The 21,701-nt window shown below is 42.5% G+C and overlaps 1 protein-coding gene and 1 long non-coding RNA gene across 8 annotated transcripts in view; one reads left to right on the top strand and one right to left on the bottom strand.

The window, feature by feature from the left end:
- The window catches only part of lhfpl2a (LHFPL tetraspan subfamily member 2a), a 51,061-nt gene extending 32,583 nt beyond the window's left edge, over positions 1–18,478 (top strand). For 5 of the 7 annotated variants that reach the window (XM_044144245.1, XM_044144247.1, XM_044144243.1 and 2 more), the window contains 2 exons: positions 8,629–9,435; positions 17,138–18,478. In XM_044144245.1, the coding sequence (XP_044000180.1) occupies positions 9,018–9,435; positions 17,138–17,394 (675 nt within the window). In that variant the 5' untranslated portion in view covers positions 8,629–9,017 and the 3' untranslated portion in view covers positions 17,395–18,478. The other 2 variants (XM_044144244.1, XM_044144248.1) reach the window with 2 other exon arrangements.
- On the bottom strand, positions 949–21,526 carry LOC122846959. The gene is made up of 3 exons (XR_006373298.1): positions 21,300–21,526; positions 20,986–21,211; positions 949–1,110 (listed from the first exon to the last, which is right to left on the bottom strand). It is a non-coding gene; the product is annotated as an uncharacterized LOC122846959 (long non-coding RNA).
- Between the last annotated feature and the right edge of the window lie 175 nt (positions 21,527–21,701).

The raw sequence follows: 21,701 nt of genomic DNA, 5'->3' as shown, positions 1-21,701 counted from the left end.
GCAGATGAGGTGGACGCCTCGCAGTGTTACACCGTGGCATGCTAACGAAGCTAATGTTGATTCCAGATCTCTATTTACCAGTAAATAAAACGACCATTTCACTTTTTAGGTTGCTGTTAATTATTTCACCCTGGACATCACCATTTTTCAAAGCAGTTTGGACTGTTTTCATGACTTTTTTGACACTAGGATTATAGTCGTCATAAGTTTCCAACAAAATCTGGAGGCGTTAGAAGCTTGCTGTTTGACCAAAGAGAGCGTATAAATAGCTTGATTGTCGTGCTAGCTACAATAGCCTCTTGTTTCTTTTAATTGCCCAAAACAATAAATCGCTGTTTTTAGTGCGAGTGCAAGAAGCAATTGTTTATGGAGATGAAAGGAGAGGTAAATCTCCAGCGTTGGCATTATAAACTTTGCATCCAGCACAAAAAAACCCAGAAAGTTGGCCGACATCAATAGGATTAACTGAGTGGGCTTAGTAAGCAGCCTGTTTTTTGTTATTTTTGTAGAAACTGCACATTTGTGATATGTTAAGACATTTTAGTTGAGAGTGTGCGGCTTTTAAATGGCCCATTAACCTCTTCTCATACATCCAACATAACCACAGCATTACAATGAGGCACCAGGGTTTAATAGAAACGGGTCACAGGAGAACTTTTACTAGTTTGAGTTTACAGACTTTCTCATTTCAAAACTGTTTTTGAACTGCAGCAGCCAGGCTTTCTCTCAGGCTGACGGGACGGTCTTCCTTTTCAAGCCTTCTGCTGCGCGTTGATCAACTTCTCGGCCTCTCTTCCTGTTCGCGTCGGCCCCTTTTTCCCCCGTCCTCATATGGAACTCGTTTGTGAGTCAGACGCTGCTGAGCTGACGGCAGTGTTGGCCGAATGCACTCGCTGCTGCCGTAAGCAGTCCTGGGACACTTTTCTCCCACCAGCCGGAGAAAGGAAAAGCATTAGTCAGATATGAAGCCATCTGCTAAACCAGTCAATTAACAAATCAGGCCGTCACATGTTTACACTGGGCTGAAGGAGGAGGATGTAAGGGGATCTGTGTGTGTTGTGGTTCAGGGTTTGGTTTAACAGCGACTTCAACCAGACGGGATTTGAGTCCCTGCAAAGTTTACAGACTGAAAGGTTTGTAAAAGTGTAAAAGCAGAAAATATTTGCAATATTTTACTATCCAAGTTCAAGTAAAGTTTGTGTAAAGATAAAGAAACTCAAGAAATTGTTCTCTAACATATTTAGCTACTGTGAAAGTAGCGTATTCTTGTTTTTGCGGAAAATGGAATGGAAAAATCTTTAGTGGCCCAACAGCAATAAAACCCATATAGGAAACCCTGTGTAAATTCAGACCGGCTTTTGACATTTTCCCACTTTTATTTTTATTATCTTTGGTAATGCACATTAGGTCTTTGAGACCCTAATCTTTGACGACTTCATCCAGATAGATGAAATAACTTTAAAAACTATATTGGTTTGAAATTTAAACTTCTGATTAATATCACAACTAATTAAGGCTTACATAGATATAAAAATTGACAAATTAAAGGGGCAGGATTGTGAAAAATTGACTTTTTTGAGCTCTACATTGTGTAATAATATTATTCCCTCATCAAGAACATACCTGGAGATTTACCTTGATTCTTTCATGAATGTTTGAGAAATCCCTTCATCTCCATGGTAACCATTCAGCTGTGCAAAACATCTAGCTCCGCCTTGGAGACGCAGCTCCTCCTCAGAGCTGCAGTTTCTAATCTTCAGCGTTTCCGGCTCACAATGCACCTCTCCCCCCACACAGCTCCTCCAGACTAGCCAGCAGCAATTAGCAAACACCTGATGGAACTACACATCTGCTGAGCTCAACATATGAGCTTCTTCTCTGTGCAACGCTGGTAAAAAACATTGTTTAAGGGTTAATAGAGGAGCCATGTTGTGATGACTACCTGAAGGCGGAGTTTCAGAAAGAGCAGCTTTAAAGAGACAGAGGCTCAATTTCAAAAGTGCTATTTACATTTAATTTTGTTTAAATCTTATTTGATATATACAGCATTTTTATGACAACTGAAGGTAACAGTAACTTGATTGTGCTACAAAACGGCACTGTGAGTGGAAAAGATGCTTTATGTACAATTTATAATTATTTACTAACTATTTTAATACCAAAAAAACCAGTGCTTTGTGTTTTGTGGGGTACTCTTAAAGAGTACTCTTAAAAAGAAAGTGTATACTCCTTTGTCAGTGGAGCTGGTGGTGAGACGTTCGCCTCAGTTGACGAGGGAGAAGGTGAGAGAAACTGAGACTGAAAGGGAAAAGGAAAGCGAGCCCTTCTGCTGCTTTGTTTTTTTAACCCAGATTCTCTGCTGAAATATGGCCACCATGTGGACCCTCTCAAGTCGCGCAGCTCCAGCTGCAGGCTGGGCCAATCAGACGTGGCTCGGCTGTCCTGGAGGAGGGACGTGGGGAGGGTCCCGCAGCCGGAGCAGGAGGGGACGGTTTTAAAGTGTGTGTGCAAGGGAGGAGAGTCATTGCAGAGGAGCAACATCTCACGGAGAACTGGAGGGGACCGATGGAGACAGGTCGGACTGTTACCTGGATTTTCGCTCTCATTTTCCTGTGCTGAGTTCTTCGTTTAACTGAGATAGCTCTCCTGGTTTCTAGGAGGTTTTGTGAAACTTCTTGGCTGATGTGACATAATAGAAAGTTTGAGCCTTTAATTTGAACTGCAGTGAATGTTGAGCAGATGTGCAGAAAAGTTGGGACAGATTCGCTTCGTCAGGGTGGAAAATCTGACCTGTGATGTCGTTACTACCATGCCAGTCTGTAATTTTCCTTAAAGAATGTCAGGACTGAGGCTTTTATGTGGGCCACAGTTAGACATGACAACTGTGTTTTCTTTGCAAGAGTACGACTTCGTCATTGTTGCAGAGTTTTGAGGCTCTTTGTTGATTTTCCTTGACGTGATTTCACCAGACCTCGCCACTGCCGGTCTAATGCCCTCGGTGACCGGCAGCTTCCTGCATTCCCTCTCAGCGGCTGCTGGGGCCGCTCATTCAAACACATCCTTGCAGATTATAAACACTCGTTTTGTTGTATGTCATTGCGTTGTGGTACAAAGGAATCGGTGTGAAAGCGAACAAATCTAGGTATTTGTAGCGGCGCTGGATGAGTTCTAGTGGTGGACGTTTGAGCTCCCCTAATGGATGGACTCCCTCTTAACTCTTCCACCAGCTCTAAACAAACACTCACCATGGTGACGCGTGACTCCAGTCCTGACAAGTCCATAGATATGCAGATTGCTTCCTGTCGGTGGTACTGTGGAAAGGCGCTTCCTGCTGTGTTGCTGCAGTGAAAAGAGAGCAGCTCTGTGGGCCGCCTGAACAGGAGTTGTGCTCCTAGAGGTTTTAAACAGGTTCAGAGTGAAATGAACCAGGAGTACCCTCTGCTTTCCCTGGTCCTGCTTGGTTGTATATATTAAGGTATAACCTGTGTTTGAACTATTAAAAGGAGAGATTATAGGCATTTCTTTGAGAGGTTTCACAAACTTTAGCTGTTCTTGGGCGGTTGTGGTTCCTAATCCATTGAATTTTGGGGTCCACTGTAAATATCTTAGGGAGGCCTTAAGTGTCTCTCAATTTCCTCAATTTCCTTATCTTGTGTCCAATTGCTGTCAGCCTAAAATTGTTTTTTCAAACTTGACCCCTTGATTCCTCTACTGTTGTATGTTTGAAACTTTTAGTTTCTAGTAAGCAAGGAAGTAGTTCTTGGACTATCTCGTTGCACCAAGAGTCAACTAAGAAAGACTCATCATCCCATATGTTGGCAACAGTTACTTAAGTCCTTGAAGAAACGTTCTGAGTCGTTAAATTTGAGTTCACAATAGAAAAATGTTGTGACAGTGACAAATAGTAAGAATAATTTAGAAGCGCTGGGACTGTCTTTAGGCCCAAAATCTATCAAACTAGAAAGACTGGGCTGCCTTTTAGGGGTAAAAGAGCATTGTCAATCTTTTTTTAAGTGTTAGGACACTCCTAGAGTTAGATTTGTAGAAAAATCTGACCCATAACAACCCTACAAATAAAAATAAAAAAACCTACAAATGTTTCCCAAAGCTTCGCTAAAGTCTTGTATTTTCATGAATTCAGTATTATGGAAAGCCTACTCTTGTGAATTGGGTGTATTGAAACGCTGCTGCTCTTTAGCTTACTACCAAGTATAATGTTACGAATCTTGTACTAACTTCAGCTTCATCCGTAAGATGAGATGTTTTACAACATTAATGCACAATTTTCGCAAAAGCTATAGCGTTAACTACAGTCACATTTAATGTCAACATGGTGAAGTATAATTAGATCAATATTCAAGCAATCAAATTTATGACTTCATGAATATCTGAAAAATAATAGGATCTCTCACAGGAACCAATCAAATTTAAGCAAGTGAACTTTTGTAAAAAAAAAAAAAAAAAAAGTGGTTTTTCACCACTGGCACCGACTGATCCACCTCAGTGCACATTACTGAAACAAATGTCGACAGAAATCCACAAAAACACATTAGTACGTTTTGCTCATTGAGCCGCTCATTGAGAAATCCATCGCTGTGAAATCTGATGGAGATTTGGTACTCTCTATGGGAAATTAAGAATTGAGATGACATCCCGCCTTCATTTTGTGATCTGATTATTTGATTAGTGGAGCTGGCGACAGTTCAGGGGTCTGCTGACAATAGTTCAAAGGAAAAGTGACTAACTAAATTAAATGTCATGTTACTTTGTTAATCCCCAAATGAAATTAGCTAACATGATTACTCTCTTTTGTTGTTTCATTATCAAAGTGCTTAATTTTTGTGGGACAGACTATAAACAGTCACATGTAGACACAAATTCAACAACTGTATCATCAGCGTAACACCTCACATGCTAGCTGTGCAGCATCGTCCTTGTTGCAGTTCTAATACAGTTCAACATCTTGCAGAATCATTGCGTGCCTTTTATCATTCTGACCATTAAAAGTAATCAATTAACAACAACAGACCACACTTTTGTCCTGCCTGAAAACCCCTGGTTGTCTTCTGATTCTGGGTCCATCTCGGGTTTCCTCTGAGCAGTTGCCTTCGAGCTTCGGGGGGGCACATGTGTCAGATGTTGAGAGTCCTTTAAGTAGTGGCGGTCATGGGGATTAGAGTGGGAGGTCAGTGGGGTAGTTGCTGCAGTCTGGGGGTTTAAAACTCCTCTTTGGATGTAAACTGAACCTCGAATAATCCTCCGTCTGACCCCCTGGTTACTCAGAGTATTAGGGACATCATAAATCCAAGTCGAGCCCCAACTTAGATGGACCTCTCTATCTTGGGAAACTTGGGTTCAGATCCGTCTGTCTGGGAGCTCTTGGCAGACGTCTGGGCACATGTTGCCACAAATACCAGGCACATTAACGATACTGGACTAGTTTTACATCTTCTAATCCCCTTTCGAGACGAGCCTTAGAGAAGCAAGGAATTGTGCCTCTAGCTGGCACGCGATTCAACCACATTGCAGCTAGGCGAAGGTCAAAGGTTAAATGTCCAGGTCGTGCACGCTCCATATTCCCCCAGCTGGTTTGGATTCTTTCAGCTCCGGTGTGTTTTTCAACTATATTCCTGTCAGTGAGGAATTAGTCTTTGCAACGGGCCGGCAAATGTTTGACCCCGACCCCTTTGGACGGCCCGTTTGTCTCACGTCCTCGCGTCAGACCACTCCTCTTGTCAAACTCTGCCGAGACACGAGCTGTATGAGTGCAAGAGGTGGAGCAGAGTCTTTGAAAGAGTTTTGCTTTTGTTCCTGGAGCTTTTCATGGTGAGGCAACGAGAAAACTTGTGATTCATGGATTTAACTTTAGTCCAACTCCAATGGAGTCGGCTGTCTGCGCCCGATCTTATGAGCTCATCTGTTTTACACAATCCAAACATACACAGTGCTAGTTTGTGCAAATACACACACACACACACACACACACACACACACACCACCCTGCATAAGACCACAGATCTGGGTCACTTTGTCTGCTGGAAGAAAAAAAAAGAAAGAAGGCTGGTGTTGATATCGCCACAGGATGACGTAGACCAGAGCGTGCGCTCACATGTGTGCGTGTGCACAAAGCTCTTAAAAACACACACACACACACACGCACACACACACACACACACACACACACTTGAGATGTGACCACAAAAGGACCAGCATTCCTCCTATCCCTTGCTGGGAGGGATCACCGGGGACCGAGGGATGGAAACCTCTCAGTGCGGCCGGCACACGTGTCAACAGCGGTCCCCTGCTTTCTCTGCTGCCCTGCCAAACTCCGGTTTGGAGAATGACTAACAGACTCCCAAGAGGCAGCAGGGAAACCAAGGCAGGGAGGGGGGGGGGAAAGTAGAGTCAAAGAGAAGAAACAGCTTTGAGATTTGGCCCAGAGCTGTATTTATAACATGAGCACAAAGGCTTGTATAAGCACCTTTTAATCTTCTCTGGCATCCCCGCTGCTCTTTTAATGTGTGCTCAGCTTACATTTGTTAATGCCTCTCATAGATAAAATCTCATACTTTTGTTAACTCACTGAAAGTTTGCTTGTTTTGTCTCCAGAGGCCTTTTGGGGTTTGGATAGGGACCCCGTGAACGAGGAGGTCCTTTATTCTCTTCCAATTCACCGGAATCTGTCGTTTCAATCACTCGACTGAAAAGAGCTGTTTTACAGCCTAATAAATCAAGCTAAGCTACTTAATCTATAAAATTTTATACAAATTGTCGATTTAAGGAAAACAACTCTGGGGAAAGCTTATGTTACAGTTGGAACAGCATGAGTAACTCAAATTTGGAAAGAAATCCAGTTGAATAAGTTGTTGCTTGGTCAGGAATTGCTGTGTTTCACTAAACGGTTGCCAAAGATGACAGCTTTTGCAATCTTTTTGGGGATGTGTGTGAAGGAGCGTTTACTAGAAAAGTCAAGAACTTCTCAAATATAAAACCATTACAGTCCTCTTGGATAATGCGCCGTTCCCATCAGAGCAATAGAGTTACTAATCAGATCGTCTTTTCAGAAAGAATGCAGCCCACAATCTAATCAGTACACTTGTTTAAATAGGAACGGTAATGACAAGTATGAAGCTTTGGCCGGACACTGTGTGGTTAAAAACTGCTGTTGAACACTAATTTAGCTGCCGTGACACATATTTCCATTTTTAGCAAAAATCCCTACAAAACAACTCTTAGACTGAGTTGGTAGATCAAGCGTATCTTTCTCAGTTGAGTTGTTGGAGTTTGGTGACGCTTGTTTTCTCTTTGGGTCATCAAGTGTAGTTATTTACTTCTCTTTCCTGCGTCTACAATGCTAGCTCTGTCCTAAATAAGATAGATACAATGGTGAGTAATAAAACTATGTTAAATACAAATATGACTTGCATGACCTGAAGATTATTCCAGGATAAAGAGACAAAAGGAAGGAGTAATCCTCAAAGGAACCATTTGAAAGCAGTAGTCATGCATCCGTAAAAATTCAGCTTTAGCCGTACGGGTGTACGATTCAAGTACACCCGTATGCAGATGACGTACTTTACTGCTGATTCGATCACTTCAGTAGCGGAGATGCCTTGAAATCAGAAGTTTCTCGGTTTGAATCCTGCTTCCTTCACAAGTCGATGTGACTTTGGTCAAAGCACGTTAGCCTAAAGTCGCCTGCTGTTCTGCGTTTCGGTGTGCATAATGTGCATTTGTGGATGTAAGTGGGTGAATGTGTCTGCAGTGTGACGGGAAAGTCACATGATAGTTATTAGCTCTGAAGGCAAGAGGAGATGCAACTCTGTGTTGGTAAAGTAAAGTGTTTGCTGTGTGCATTCTGATGATGATGAACAGCAAATCATCTCAGGGAGATCTGCTGTGGTTAGACGAAGGGTAATTAAAGTCAATAAAAATGTAACTTCCTGACTCTAGTGCCCCCTGATTCAGCAGAGTTGATGCACTGAGGTTATCAGCAGTCACATGACAGCCGGACGGCCGTTATCCTATCATCCGTTGGCTGACCTCAGGTCAGCTGTGTGGGCTGCCAGATGAGAGGCCCCAAGCTTGTTTTTCTCTCAGTCTGCATCCGCTCGTCGTTCCGACGTTTCCCCGTCTATTTTAACCTCCCCATCTCCTTCTCCACAGCGTGCACACAAAAACACAGCCAGACAGCCACATCAATTTTCTCCTTTTCATTTTTACAACTTCAGCCGATGATCCGCAGGGAGTAGGAAGCAGCCTGAGTGACCTGATCGCAAATCCTTTAACATAAACAAAGTGAAAAGAGAGAAGGCCCTTTTGAAACGAACTCATCTTTCCACAACTCATTAGACCCCCTCTCACCCCTCCCTTCAAGATCTACACCAGCAGCCTCCCTTCCTCCTCTCTCTGCTCCTCCCGCACACTTTTCCTCAACCTCTGCACGTCTTTTCCGATCATCAAAGCGGGAAACCGTATCGAGTCCCGGGCTCCCTCAGTACGCGGCACAAAAACTTGCCGCTCACCTTTGAACTTCGCGCATACGTGCAATTACATTTTATGAATGCAATTAAAGCGCTCGCTCTTGTTCTTCATTCCCTGTGTGTGTGTTTTTTTTCAATCTCTTAGGTGTGTCTGAAGTGACGCCAGCGGGCTGGCTGTGGCAAAACGACTTCAATACAATGTAGACACCAAACAGCAGTCAGCAGAAGAGTCTGAAGACCACGCTGACAGAAGGAGGGTTGGCCCAGAGGAGGACGGAGCGACAGCTGTTCTGAAAAGACTCCGGCGGAAGATAAGAAGAGTGAAACAACTCGCGAGGGGACAAGAGGGACGGTGCGGACTGCGAATCATTGATGTGAACCTTTGTGTGTCCTTCCTGCAAAGGGTTTGCCTTGTTCCTACGTCTCCTCTGGAGAAGGATCGTGACCTCAGCTTGGCGGCATTTACGAGACAGGTAGCCCACGCACGTTTCTCGCGTCTCAGCACCCGTCGGTAACCCTGAGCGGCCGTCAGCCATGTGCCATGTCATTGTCACCTGCCGCTCCATGCTGTGGACTCTGCTGAGCATCGTGGCTGCCTTCAGCGAGCTCATCGCCTTCATGAGCACTGACTGGCTGGTGGGGTTCCCCCGCACGCACGACTCCGTCTACCCCCACCTCGCCACGGCGGCCGGTGAGGCCTACAGACCGACTCTGGGAATCTACGGGCGCTGCATCAAGCTGGCCCACATGCAGCGGGGGATACTGTGCGGACCGTACGCCGTTCACTTCGGGGAGATTGCCAGCGGGTTCTGGCAGGCCACCTCCATCTTTCTGGCCGCGGGGATCCTGCTGCTGTGTGCCGTGGCGTTCATCTCCATCTTCACCATGTGCTTCCAGAGCATCATGAAGAAGAGTATCTTCAATGTGTGCGGACTGTTGCAAGGGATCGCAGGTGAGAGGATCTTTTTTTGTTGTTGATCTAAACACGTTTCCCTGCCTGTTCGGTCCTTTCAGATCTGTTCTTATTTCAAAGATGGTGTCGTTCAGGTACTACTTTAATATTATTTTAGGCTATTAATATAACCAAGACAAACTACTGTAGTGCCTGATTATGGAGTGGAAGGATAGCAATACATGGATTTAATGGTTTTTTTTATTTTACAAATAATGTAAATAATTAAACTAAATAAATAAATAAGTAATATAGTGCAAATTTAGTCAGCCTGCAATCTCTGATTTTTCCGTTTAGATAGCCCTATACTTGGCTCCATCTGTCTTCCCATTAAATTTAACACTATGCGTTACCATGACTATTTTCTGCTGATAGGCCGAAAAGTTTACTTTTGATATCATCTGATCAAAACACCTTCTCAAAGGCAAATTGAATTCTCATATCTTTCTTTCCACCCCGGCTTTCTTCTTGAAATTTTATGAAGAATAGAAATAGCAGCTTTTAAGAAAGTATTGATATACTGTCAACAGATGCTCCCACCTGAGCTGTGGATCTCTGCAGCTCCTCCAGGGTTACCATAGCTTCCTCGGCTACTTCTCATATTAATCAGCTTCTCTCATCGAACAAAACTTGGAAAAAAAAAAAAAGTTAAATAAGCAATCTCAAGAATATGGAGAGTTTTGTGGGTTTTTAAGCATCATTAATTGTGACATTGATCAAAATCCCTATATTGGGATGTGCTGTGGTGGCGCAGGGGTTAAGCACAACCCACATAAGGAGGCCTTAGTCCTCGACGCGGCCGTCGCAGGTTCAATTCCTGGCCTGGCGACCTTTGTCACGTGCCTTCCCCCTTCTCTCATTAACCACTTTCCTGTCAATTAACTATCAAATAAAGGTCACTAGAGCCAATAAAACCTATAAAAAAATCCTTATAAGAAATTTATCACGATAACTGAAACAATACGATAAAAGCCAACCACAAGACAAAATGGGAAAAACTTGACAGGGTGTAAAATCAGAAGCGTTATGACTGTACTTCCAACCTCATAATCAGTACACACCAGACATGTTCAGCACTAATCTCCATAGCAACAAGCTTTTTTTTTGTTTATTTTTCAGCATATACCTTAGTCAGCATTCGATTGACCAAGAACCAATTTCAGCCCAGGTGCGCATGCTCCAATATACATCATTTCTTCTTGACTGTAGTTGGGTTTGACTCGGATATAAATAGAGCCGCCTCGGTTCACCCGAGCTGTATTGTTTCTGTTCATTCCTGCGGCCTCCGGCGTTCATCAAGGTAAATGAGAAGCTCTGCTCAAAGCTAAACGCTTCATTACTGGCTCCACAACTCCCACTGCTGGAATTATGTGTTTTTATTCTACTGGAGCCATTTTGGGGCAGGAAGGTGGGGTAACTTTGTCGTGTGCAGAAAATGAGAAGATGAGGCAGACGTTCCGTCGTCACCTGGGACAACCGTCGCCCCAAATGTTTACCCGGTCAGCTGGAGCCCTTTCAGACGAGACGTACGCATGCGTATCTGTTTGTATGCGCGTTCTGGGACTGAGGGAAGAGCTCGGGCCACTTTGACACAACGAGGTGAATTATAGAGGGGAGGAGGCCTTGAGGTCATGCTTAAAGTAGCGGTCTCTATCTTCACCCCCACCGGTGATTATGGCTGTCCTCCCCCGCTGTTGTTTATCTGGTGCGGGGCCAAGGAGAAAAGCTGGGCGAGTGGTGAAGGACATGCCGAAATGCTGTAAATCCGGCCCTCATAATCCACCGAAACCCATTCAACTGGTCCAAGACAAACAGCCGATATAAAAGTGAGCTCAAAATAACTTATTATAGGTGGAAGTTTTATTCTACGCCTTGCTAAAGTTAGTCAAACACTTCACAAACTTTTTTCACAACTTGTCATATTCCTGATACAAATTCCAATGTATTTTTACATCTTGCCTCAAGTCAAGTCAAAATCCACTATGGATTTTGACTTGGCCATAGTAGCAGAAAAGTGTAAGAAAATGCAAGAGACACAGATTACATTTTTCAAGAGAAAAATGTACTAACTGTCAAGCATGGCGGAGGTACCGTCATGCTGTGGTGCTACATCCAAATTCTTTATCCTAACCTCAAATGGTCAGCTACACTGGAGCGAAAGAGAGAATGCAGCTCCAACTTAAAAAAAATAAATAAATAAATTACTTGACAAGTTAATAAGTTAACTTGGGTGAACTTAGTTTGATTCATTTACACGATACGTTTAAGTTTTATCATCTGTTCTCTTATCAGTGCGGATGATGGGAACTAGAACACAATTGGATGAAGTAACAGGAATATTATCCCAAGAATATTGGCTTTGGATTGGCTAAATTATGTTAATATTTGGCTTGTTTAATGGTACCATGTCTTAAGCCTATTTAAGATATATGGATTTTCTGAATGATCATTAGAAGCTGAGTGTTTCTGGCTTCTCTGATGTCGACTTAAACAGGTCTGTCAATTTGCCTCCACGTTTTGAACTAAAATTGAAACAATCTTCATTGGTGGATAAGTTCAATATGTCTTTACTGGCCGGAGCGATGAATTCGACTAGAAAAGTGTGAAAGGGTGAAAAGATTCACAGCCTCTACTTGAGAAGTTGCTGTTTGTAAGGGACGAGTCAGTAAAGTCAGACAAAGGCCTTTGTGCGAAAGTCAAATCATCTCAGACTCATCGCTTGAACAGCAGTGACAACGAATCCTCTCTGACTTTCTTTACCAAATCTCTGCAGACAACATGCAGCTCAGTCAGGATGAGGATGTGGAAGTGGATACGAGGCAAAAGGAGCTCCGAACATCGAAACGAGGCGACCAAGTTTCCCTCGCTTCCCTGCAGCTGAACTCTGATCACTTTTCCCATTCCCTCATTTCACTTGAGTGGGTTGAAACCGGAGCCGGCCTGCCGCCTGTCGTGTCACTATAAATGTTTCTTACGATTCGTCCTTCCTAGAGCATCAATCATTCATTAGTGCGTTTCACAGTCTTAAACATGGTTCATTTTGTGAAGAGTTTGGCGGGTGATAACCACTCCGGCTGATATCTACCCAAGAGACTATATACCACGTCCACTTTCTTTTGCTAATGATTATTTCCAGAAAGTGTATTGTCGCCACGGTAATGAGAAAACTGGAACCAGACGGCAGATGTTTGGGAAAGCGATTGACCTCAGATGGGAAGATTGCGACGCGGCTGCCAGAGATGATCGCGTCATTGCGCTCAAGTGACTTCCAGTCCCATTAGCCTCATCTCCACATTACCCCGATGTCGCCCGGACCCCTGTGACACGCGTCCCAAACGCCGCCAAGTCTCGCAAAACGTTAAAAGCGACTGCGTAGGCTTGGTTGGTTTTAAGACTAGCAGAATGACTCGAGCAGACTTCTGCAGAGGGTCAGTCGGCTAAGCCTCGCATCCTGGCGGCGCACATTTTAAAGGCCCCCAAAAGGCCTGTTATGCAGCAGTTAGAGTACCTATAAGTGAATTTATTTCCACTTTTACTGAAATGCCTGCCTCACCGGAGCAGGAAAAGGATTAGAGACGAGACGCCAAACAAACTCAGCTGTAAAACTGTCTCTGATTCCTGTGTGTTTGCTGCCGTGTGCCTTTATTAGCCACAATAAAGTTTCCTCCGGCCTTGAGTCACAGGCCCTGTTGCAGGTTTAGGTACAGAGCTTGACGAAACTCCAGACTGGAAGCGAAAGGAACGAAACGCCCTCCAGCAGGAGTTTAGGGCTGTGTTTATGGAGTTATTGACACGGACGGAAGAAATCCCACTTCATATAAAGCAGAGAAGCAAACACATCAGCTCTGACTAGTAGGAAAACAGCGCAGCCAGGCCTTTAGAGCATTTCCTGGATATCTGTGTTTACACCGCAGGTGTGGTACTTGGTGTGGTACAACGAAGATAAAACTGGGCCTGGTAGACCCAGATAAGGAAGTTATTATTGTCATGGCGATGACTCATGAGTATTGAGTGGAAATACTCATGGAATGTTTTCCTGAGGATAAAATTAAACTTTTATTAGGGAATATTTTATTTGCTTATAGGTGAAGTATGTAACTTTAACAAAAAATATGTTTTTTTAATAATAATAATAAAAAAAAGTTAAAACTGTCTCAATATTGTGAGAGTTTAGTATGAGACAAATAATTTGTGAAAAGATCTCCTCTCGGTTATTATTGAAGAAATGCACCACGCCCAACCAAAAACAACCAATCAGAGCTAGGAGGCGGGTCTTAACGCTGTCAGCCAACCTCATGTACTTTTGCCCCCTTACTGCTTCTATTCATTTACAATTTACAGAATAATCAACAAACTATGTTTTTTCTGTTCACTAGATTGTTTATTTGATTATCGCACACACAATAGATTAGAATGCAGAATGGAGAAAATCATGTTCTGGCTTAAATTTGATCATGAGTTGGTGGGAACACGATCCACGGTATGTGTTGAATATAACACAACCGGCATTAATGGAATATAAAGAAACACCTTCGCCCTATTAAGTACTTTACCAGGGTTTAATAGCCAGGAGCATCAATAAAAAGCGAATCGCAGTTCGTAGTATACAATCTTTGTCTTTCTGGTTTGTGTATGGGTGTTATTTTTGAGGTTGAACAACTGGAAATCCCAAAATATGTCTGCATCAAGTTTTTAAAACCTAATTTGAGGTGGGAGGCGGAGGGGGTTGTCAAATAAATTTATAACACGGATGCCAGTTCTTCTACACTTTCGTGCAAAACCATAAAGTCATAATATCCCTTTCTAAATATCGACTACCACCCCCAGCCCCATTCCAGACTTCCTATTTATTCCCTGAACGGAAGAAAATTGGCAGGATCGGCCGCTATCAGAGATGGACTGAGGGCGGAGAACTGACAGTCTGGAAGCAACGCAGACAAGAGCCAGTGCAAAGGGTTATTGAGGCTAAATGAGGGCGGAGCTCAGTAGGATATTAGGTTAGAGAGTCCAGTTTTAAGGTGGAGGAGGTGGCGGGGGCTGGGAATGTATCTGTGTGTGTGTGTGTGTGTGTGTGTGTGTAGAGAAAGGGAGCGGGGGTGTCAGTGGAGGGGTGGGGTGGTGTTGGGAATTAAAACCATGCCTTCAATCCATCACCAGGCCCGGCCTGGACGTCGGGGCAGTGCAGCAACATGTGGAAAGAATTTATGACCTAGTTTTCATTTCCTTGTTTAATGTGATATTGGGTGCTTGAAGAGAGAGGAGAAAGAAAGGAAGCGAGGAGAGAGCAAGAGGGATTAAGAGAGACAGCGTTTTACCTCCTTGTTTTACAGAAGCAAAATCAGACCGGGTACAGAGGGAGGAGGAAGAGGGGGTGAGAATATCACAGCTGAAGTCCTCATTTCCTGTACGTCTCATTGGGTCTCTGTAACTGCATTAGTGTGAATGTCTTCCCCCTGAGTTTTGATAGGTGGCAGGCTCCTCGTCTGGCCAGCTCACCCATCTAAAGGGAAGCCGGAAACCTTGTGACTTCAAATCGAATTCAAATTCTGTTGGATCTGTAGCGCGTTGATGTGCTGAAAAAGAAAGAAAGAAAGAAAAAAAAGGGACTTCCACTGAGACGCAGGACACCGTGCGGTTGGGTCTGCTACCTTTTCCTGTTGTTCTCCGCTTTCCGTGTGAAGATTCAAGGGGTGGGCTGCTCTTTCCTGTCATCCCCGAGGGTCTTGCTGCATTTATGTTCGGTCGCATGTTTTGGCGGGAAATCAGGAAATCGTTCCCTGCCTGATGCAACTTTTTTTCTCTTTTTTAAGTGTCGTAATGGGAGTTTGACGGGAAATGTTTTTGTCTGCAGTACCTCACAGCAGAGGCACCTTGGAATCCCCTCACTAGGATTTTATGCGACATTAATACATGGATATACAGCTAGAAGCTAATGTTGAAGCCCAGCTAAAAGCTAATTAAGCTAAGTAAGCTAACTACCTCACCAATAACCAACATGAAGCAAGCATAATGGATGTAAAAAATAAAAATAAAATTACCTCCTTTTATCTTTTAAGCAATGACTTATTATGGGTCCAAACTACTTCTTTCCATGCTTCTAGCAGCTGCTAGAAATACTGCAGAGCTAATACTAGCTAGCTCATACAAAAGAATGAAGAAGTGTACCGTTTTAATAAAAGTAACAGTGAATATAATTTGCCCTTGGAAGGCTGAATATTAAATTTCCAAACAGAAAAAATTTCAAATTTACAGCTTTGACATTGGCTGTCAAGGAAAGTCAGCCCCCAAGCTAAATATCCCATATGTCTGCCACAAGTTAGCAAGTTGTTGGCGTGAATAAACCAGTGGTATCTATAGTACTAAATGTATTCCTACCATAAAACAGAGGCATAATCAGTGTGTAGCTAATAGTAGTTAACTTGTTTGCAAACCACAGCAAACAGAAAACCCAAACTGGTTTTCTGCTGCTAGAAGTTGGTGAAATCCAGTTTTGTTCACTGAGCCAAACCGAACATAACATTATATTAATGTCTGATCCCGCAACATGAAACCTGTTGTCATTTCTTATGTGGTTCAGTTAGCTATTGTAGATCTTTAGCGGCCTTATGCACATGCCGAGGAACATGCTAACATGCTAAACCGGCCAACCAAGCAAACACAAATCAATTAAATGTAACAAGGACACATGTTTGAACTCGTGTAGAATCAATATTTTAGTGCTCCTGATCCATGTATCTTCTTTAATGCATCTTCTCACCTGTACACATTGTTTTCCATTATAGTATCTTACAAGAATGCATATATGAACTTAAACCTGGCATGAAAACCTGCAGCGAATATTTCTAATATGAGCTGCATACACTTAAAATCTAAAGCTCCTTCTAGGGTTCTTAACTAGACTTTATTGCCAAACTACTAACTCAGATCAGAATTTCTGCGCTGTAAATTACACTTAGATATTTCCCCTCCTCTCATTTTTCATCATATAAAACTAAAGCCCATAAATAAATCTTAACAGAAAGTCAGTTTGACACCACATGGTGTTATATATTTTTGTGCAATAACCACAATCCTCTCTATGACGGCATACTATGTATGCAGCTAAATTACAGAAGCAAAATAAGACTGGGTTCAGAGGAGGAAGAGGGAGTGAAAATACCACAGCTGAAATCCTCATTTCCTGTATGTCTCAAAGTTAGTTAATATATATATATATATATATATATATATATATATATATATATATATATATATATATATATATATATATATATATATATATAAGTTTTGAAACAAAAACATTTGAAGCTGAACATTTTTTTTTTAAACAGACAAAAAAGTTTTAATTGAAAAGATTTGAAACAGAAAAAGTTTAACTGAAAAAAGTTTTGATACAAAAAGATGAGAAACAAAAAAGATTTGAAACAAAAAAATGTAAACTGAAAAAAGATTTGAAACAGAGTTTCAAAAGTAAAACATTTTTAACCTTTGAAACGCAGAAATGTTCTTGTTTTTTCTAGAAAATTTCTGGGCCTAATCTCAAAATCTTCTTCTTTTTCATTAGAAATGTACTCTCTCTTTTTATTTTTCTTTCTATCTACAATTACCCTAATTCACCGTCGTATTAGTGGGCTGCTGCTTTAGCTGCGTTTAATCACCAAGCCCTCCAAGCTAACCACCCGATCCGCTCGTCTTCCCACAGGACTGTTCCTGATTCTGGGTCTGATGTTGTACCCTGCTGGCTGGGGTTCCGACAAAGTTCAGCTGTACTGCGGCCATGACGCCGCCCCGTACCGCGCCGGGCTCTGCTCCATGGGCTGGGCCTTCTACACCGCCATGGGGGGCACCGTTCTCACCTTCATCTGCGCCGTCTTCTCGGCTCAGGCCGAGATCGCCACGTCCAGCGACAAAGTCCAGGAGGAGATCGAGGAGGGCAAGAGCCTGATCTGCCTCCTGTGAGGGTTGGAGAAGCCGCGGCGTTGTTTACCACTAAAAACCAACTCTTATTTCGTCTCTGTCTTGTGTCGATGTGGGAGAAATCTGCAAGTGCCAAGTTTTATTTTTGTTCAGTTTTTTTTTTTTTTCTTTGCCGTCTTTGTCCCTGTGACACCAGGAGGTGCTGTGTGTGTTATTGTATTCATGTCGTGGCTCTGCTGTCGCCACATGTTCTGTAAATAAATGTGATTATATGTATTTTGTACATAGCTATGATTGCAGAATGATGGTCGGCTTGATCTTGGCTGGCCCGATGACATCACTCTTGCCACTCTTAAAAAATTAATAAATTGTAACGTGGTGATTTTGTCACCAGATTGTATAACGACGTATTAAGGCCATTATAGGTAGGAAAAAAGAGAAAATTTCTGCAAAACACCCCAGAAATTTTTTCTAAAAAAAATAAAAAAATAAACCTTTGGAACTTGCCTTTATTAAGCTCAAAATTCCTGAGTTTCTCCATGTCAATTTTTGACATTTATCGCTCACATTTCCACGTCTTTTGGCCCAAAGCTACTTTTTTTTTTTTTTGTTAATCTACAATGGCTCTAATGCACCGTTGCAATACCACGACCAGCAAAACATGGTTCTTTTTGTTTTACCTGTGTGCCACAAGTGAGTATTAACTCATCAAGGGAACCACTACTCAGTCAGAATAAGCAGCCTTTAGCTCAGAGTGGATGTCCCTTTTCGAGCTTCCAGAATGTACTATTTGAACGATTCATGTTTTTGTAGACCGCTGAAATGTATTGGTGGGAAGGATTCACTCGGGACTGCAGGAGGACGGTCCAATGGACGCTCTGTGAAGAAGGTTCTGGTCCTTGTTGGTCGGACCGCCTGGAATCCCTGCACAAAAGACTCGGACTGAACGACGAGGACGCGAGGAAATGAAGTATTGCTGTTGTTTAGTACTGTCTGGTTTCAGGGAGTGTGTGTGTGCGTATACGTGCGCGCGTGTGTGTGTGTGTATGTGTGTGCCAAGTCGAAGACAGTGTCGTATCTGTTCTGATTTGTTTCTGCCAAACTAATAAAGAGAAGGGAAAACTGATGGTGTCTGTAGTGGGTGTTTATCTGGTGGTGTGAGGGAGGAGAGGCAGCAAGCGGAGCAGCCGGCTCAGCGCCGAGACCTCGGTTTGGCCTTGGAAGTGGGATAGAGGGCGGGGGGGCTTCTCTTTTTTTTTCCGCCGGGGGTGATCAGTTTTTCCACTGATGCAGAACTGAATTGTGTGTCTGCATTTCTGAGGATAACACCACACTCCGTAGTCCGGTATGTCCAACAGCGACGTTTGGATCGAATCTGAAAATATCAATACTCGATCTTTATGCTCTTAAAATTGATTCTCAAATCAAAATATTGGTATGCGTGGCATAAAATGAACACTACGCTGTCCTTTGTCACTCCATCCCCTGGTGAGACATGGTAGTGGCAGTATGAGGCTGAGAGAGAGCTTTTCTTCAACAGGGACAGAGAGCTTAATATGTCTGCCATAAAGAATGGCTTTGACCGTTAGCATCAAAATATGTTGGGTTTAACGTCTCATTTTCTCATTCACTTTAAGGTCATGATACAACAGCAGATGATCTTTAGTGTAATAAACACAAAATGCAAAATGAGCCCATGACATTAGCATGAACACAAACAGAAAACACAATTTTTTTTGGGACCGCCCCCAAAACTCGGAGCCCTGGGTTACTGCCCATGTAAGCCCTTTCTAAAGTCTAGCCCAGGCTGCATTGCCGGTTTTCGTTTAAATCTTAGGACATCTTTCAGATCTGTTCTAAACCTGTTCTATCCTGCTTCTTGTCTTTTCTGTGAATGAACACATGAAACACAAGCAGCATCTTTCCCCAGATGTTCCTCCATCCACGCCGCCAGCAGCAACGCTGTTGGCACGACCTCGCAGCCCCCTTTTTCCTCGCCGCAAGCTCAGCTCTAACGGCGTCTGATGACTTCCAGATTGGCCACTTGATGAACCGTGCAATCTGACGAGCGCTGCAGAGAGTCAGGCCCAATTAGCTGCCAGACGCTTTGAGTTGATTTGCAATTTCAGAAAGCGAGGATGAAAGGAACCAGAGCCTCTTACGCTTAGCTTCTTCTCACACCTTGACGGGAATGATTTGGACTCACGGCCACACACTATAGGAGTGAATGATTTAAAAATGACTCAACTCAGTTTCTTGAGTAATTGTGTCTTAAAGTTGTATTTTAGTTACAAATTTCCCCAACATGTAAATGTTTTTACATGTGAATACAGTGTCACACCATGGTCATGAACAAAGCTGCAGTGTTTTAGAAAACCTCTATGTATTTGTCATACAGATAAGCACACACTCCATATTTTTTTAATATTTAGTATAAAATTAATTAATCAACTTACTTGTAATATTAAAGCAAAAATATAAAGTATAAGAACTTATTCCCAGGTATTTGCCACAAAATCTAAGAAATGCATACATTTAGTATAGGATGTCAAATGCAAATTATTTCACACCAGCACACATTTAAAGGGGCAGTATTATGTATTTTGCACAATCAAGCAAATATGTTACCTTCAGTTGTTAGAAAAATGCTGTACATATCAAATACAATAAAAAAAATTTACTTCGACATTTAACGCCCTGAAATTGGGTCTCTGTTTCTTTAAAAAGCTCCTCCTCTTTCTGAAACTTCACAAAATCACTCCTCTATTAACCTTCAACAATGTTTTTACCAGCATTGCACTGAGAAGTAGCTCCTATAATGAGTTCAGCCGATGCGGAGTTCCAAACTACTAACCATGTTAGATTTCCTTTAATAATTTCTAATTTTCTATAAATGAGAACATTTCTAATTTCTAATAACACATTTTTATTTTGGGATTTTTTTCTTTAGTTTGAGAAGGTTACAATCTAAAAAGCAGATGGTAGAGCAGACAGTGTGAATGTTCCCTCTGTGACCTCTGACCTGCAGCTTCAGCAGATCTCTCCATTAGCCGTTGCTTAGCAGGAGAAATGAAGTCCTATAAACCTCACATTATTCTGTCGCAAAAATAATCGGTTTTCACGTTTAACTTTTAATTGTTGTTGAATACAATTTAATTTATAACTACAGTAGATGATAGTACTGGCAAGTATGGATTAAGTAGATACAAAAAATAAAGAAAAAGTATTCTGTGATTTAAATACTGAATTTCCTTATTTTAACCCAACAACATATTTTCACTAAGATTTGTCAATATAGCTGCAATAAATCCATCACTTTAATAATATGTAAGTATGTCACGAAGGTTTATTATAGTGATATGAACTAAGCCCAAGTTGAATCACTTCCTGCAGCCGTCCAACTGTATTCACCAAAGCTTTGGCAGCCATCTTTCTTTCACATCACAACTCATTTGCAACCATAAACTTAAGATTCCAACATGCTAGTTGCATCAAAACGGTGCGAAACAAAGAAAAAACTGAAGATAAAACAATTTTCAGCAGAGCACAATCCTTTTCAGTTCATCGCAGTGAATCAAAACAAACCAGCACAGCAGAAGCCAAAGTGCTCTGGTTGTCAGCAACAACTCTTACTTTGAGATGTCTTCTGGGTCCGCCACCGGAGTTGCTTGACCTCACCTAACTTGGATGAGTCGGGCGGACCCCCAGGCAGCTTGAAGAATCCTCAGCTTGATTGTAGCGGTCGGTTTATCATCGATCTGCTGATGGTATTAGAAGCAATCTTTTCTCCTATGATCTTTTAGGGAAGCCAGCAGCGCAACCAACCGCTGAAGAGGCCATGGTCCGTCGTTCCACTGCTCTGTTTATTTACAAAAAATAGCTTCCATAATTTCACCAGAAAAAAACAAACAAACAACCCAGAATAAGGGTTCCGAAAAATAACTTACCTAAACAGACGTAAAGATTTCAAAACTCAAGGGGGTTACTGGCCCACTCTAGCCCCTGATACTCTACAGGTGTGTTAAGGTGCCAACACGGAGACAATTTCAGGCTGGACCGCAAAAGTTTTCAGTTATTTAAGCAAGGCGTCCGAGTGGATTCAGCGTGTTAGGAGACTAGAAATTATTTTTAAACCGGGCTCCGGAGTTGATGAATATCAGAACGCCGGTTTTATGTCGCTGTGTAGCCGAGCGCGCGGGCCGTAGAAGCTCCAGTCTCTATCGCGCATGACACGTGCGCCTGTTCGGCAGGGTTGCCAGGTCTGACAGTGTAATACAATACAATGTAATACCCACCCACATAAAACAGTCCAAATTTATGTATATAATGCTTTATTGTTTAATTATTCT

The sequence above is a fragment of the Gambusia affinis genome, linkage group LG17, assembly GCF_019740435.1.
Source record: "Gambusia affinis linkage group LG17, SWU_Gaff_1.0, whole genome shotgun sequence".
In the NCBI taxonomy this organism is placed as follows: Eukaryota; Metazoa; Chordata; class Actinopteri; order Cyprinodontiformes; family Poeciliidae; genus Gambusia; species Gambusia affinis.
Note: the sequence above shows the minus strand (reverse complement) of the source record. Positions and strands in the feature narration are given on the sequence as shown.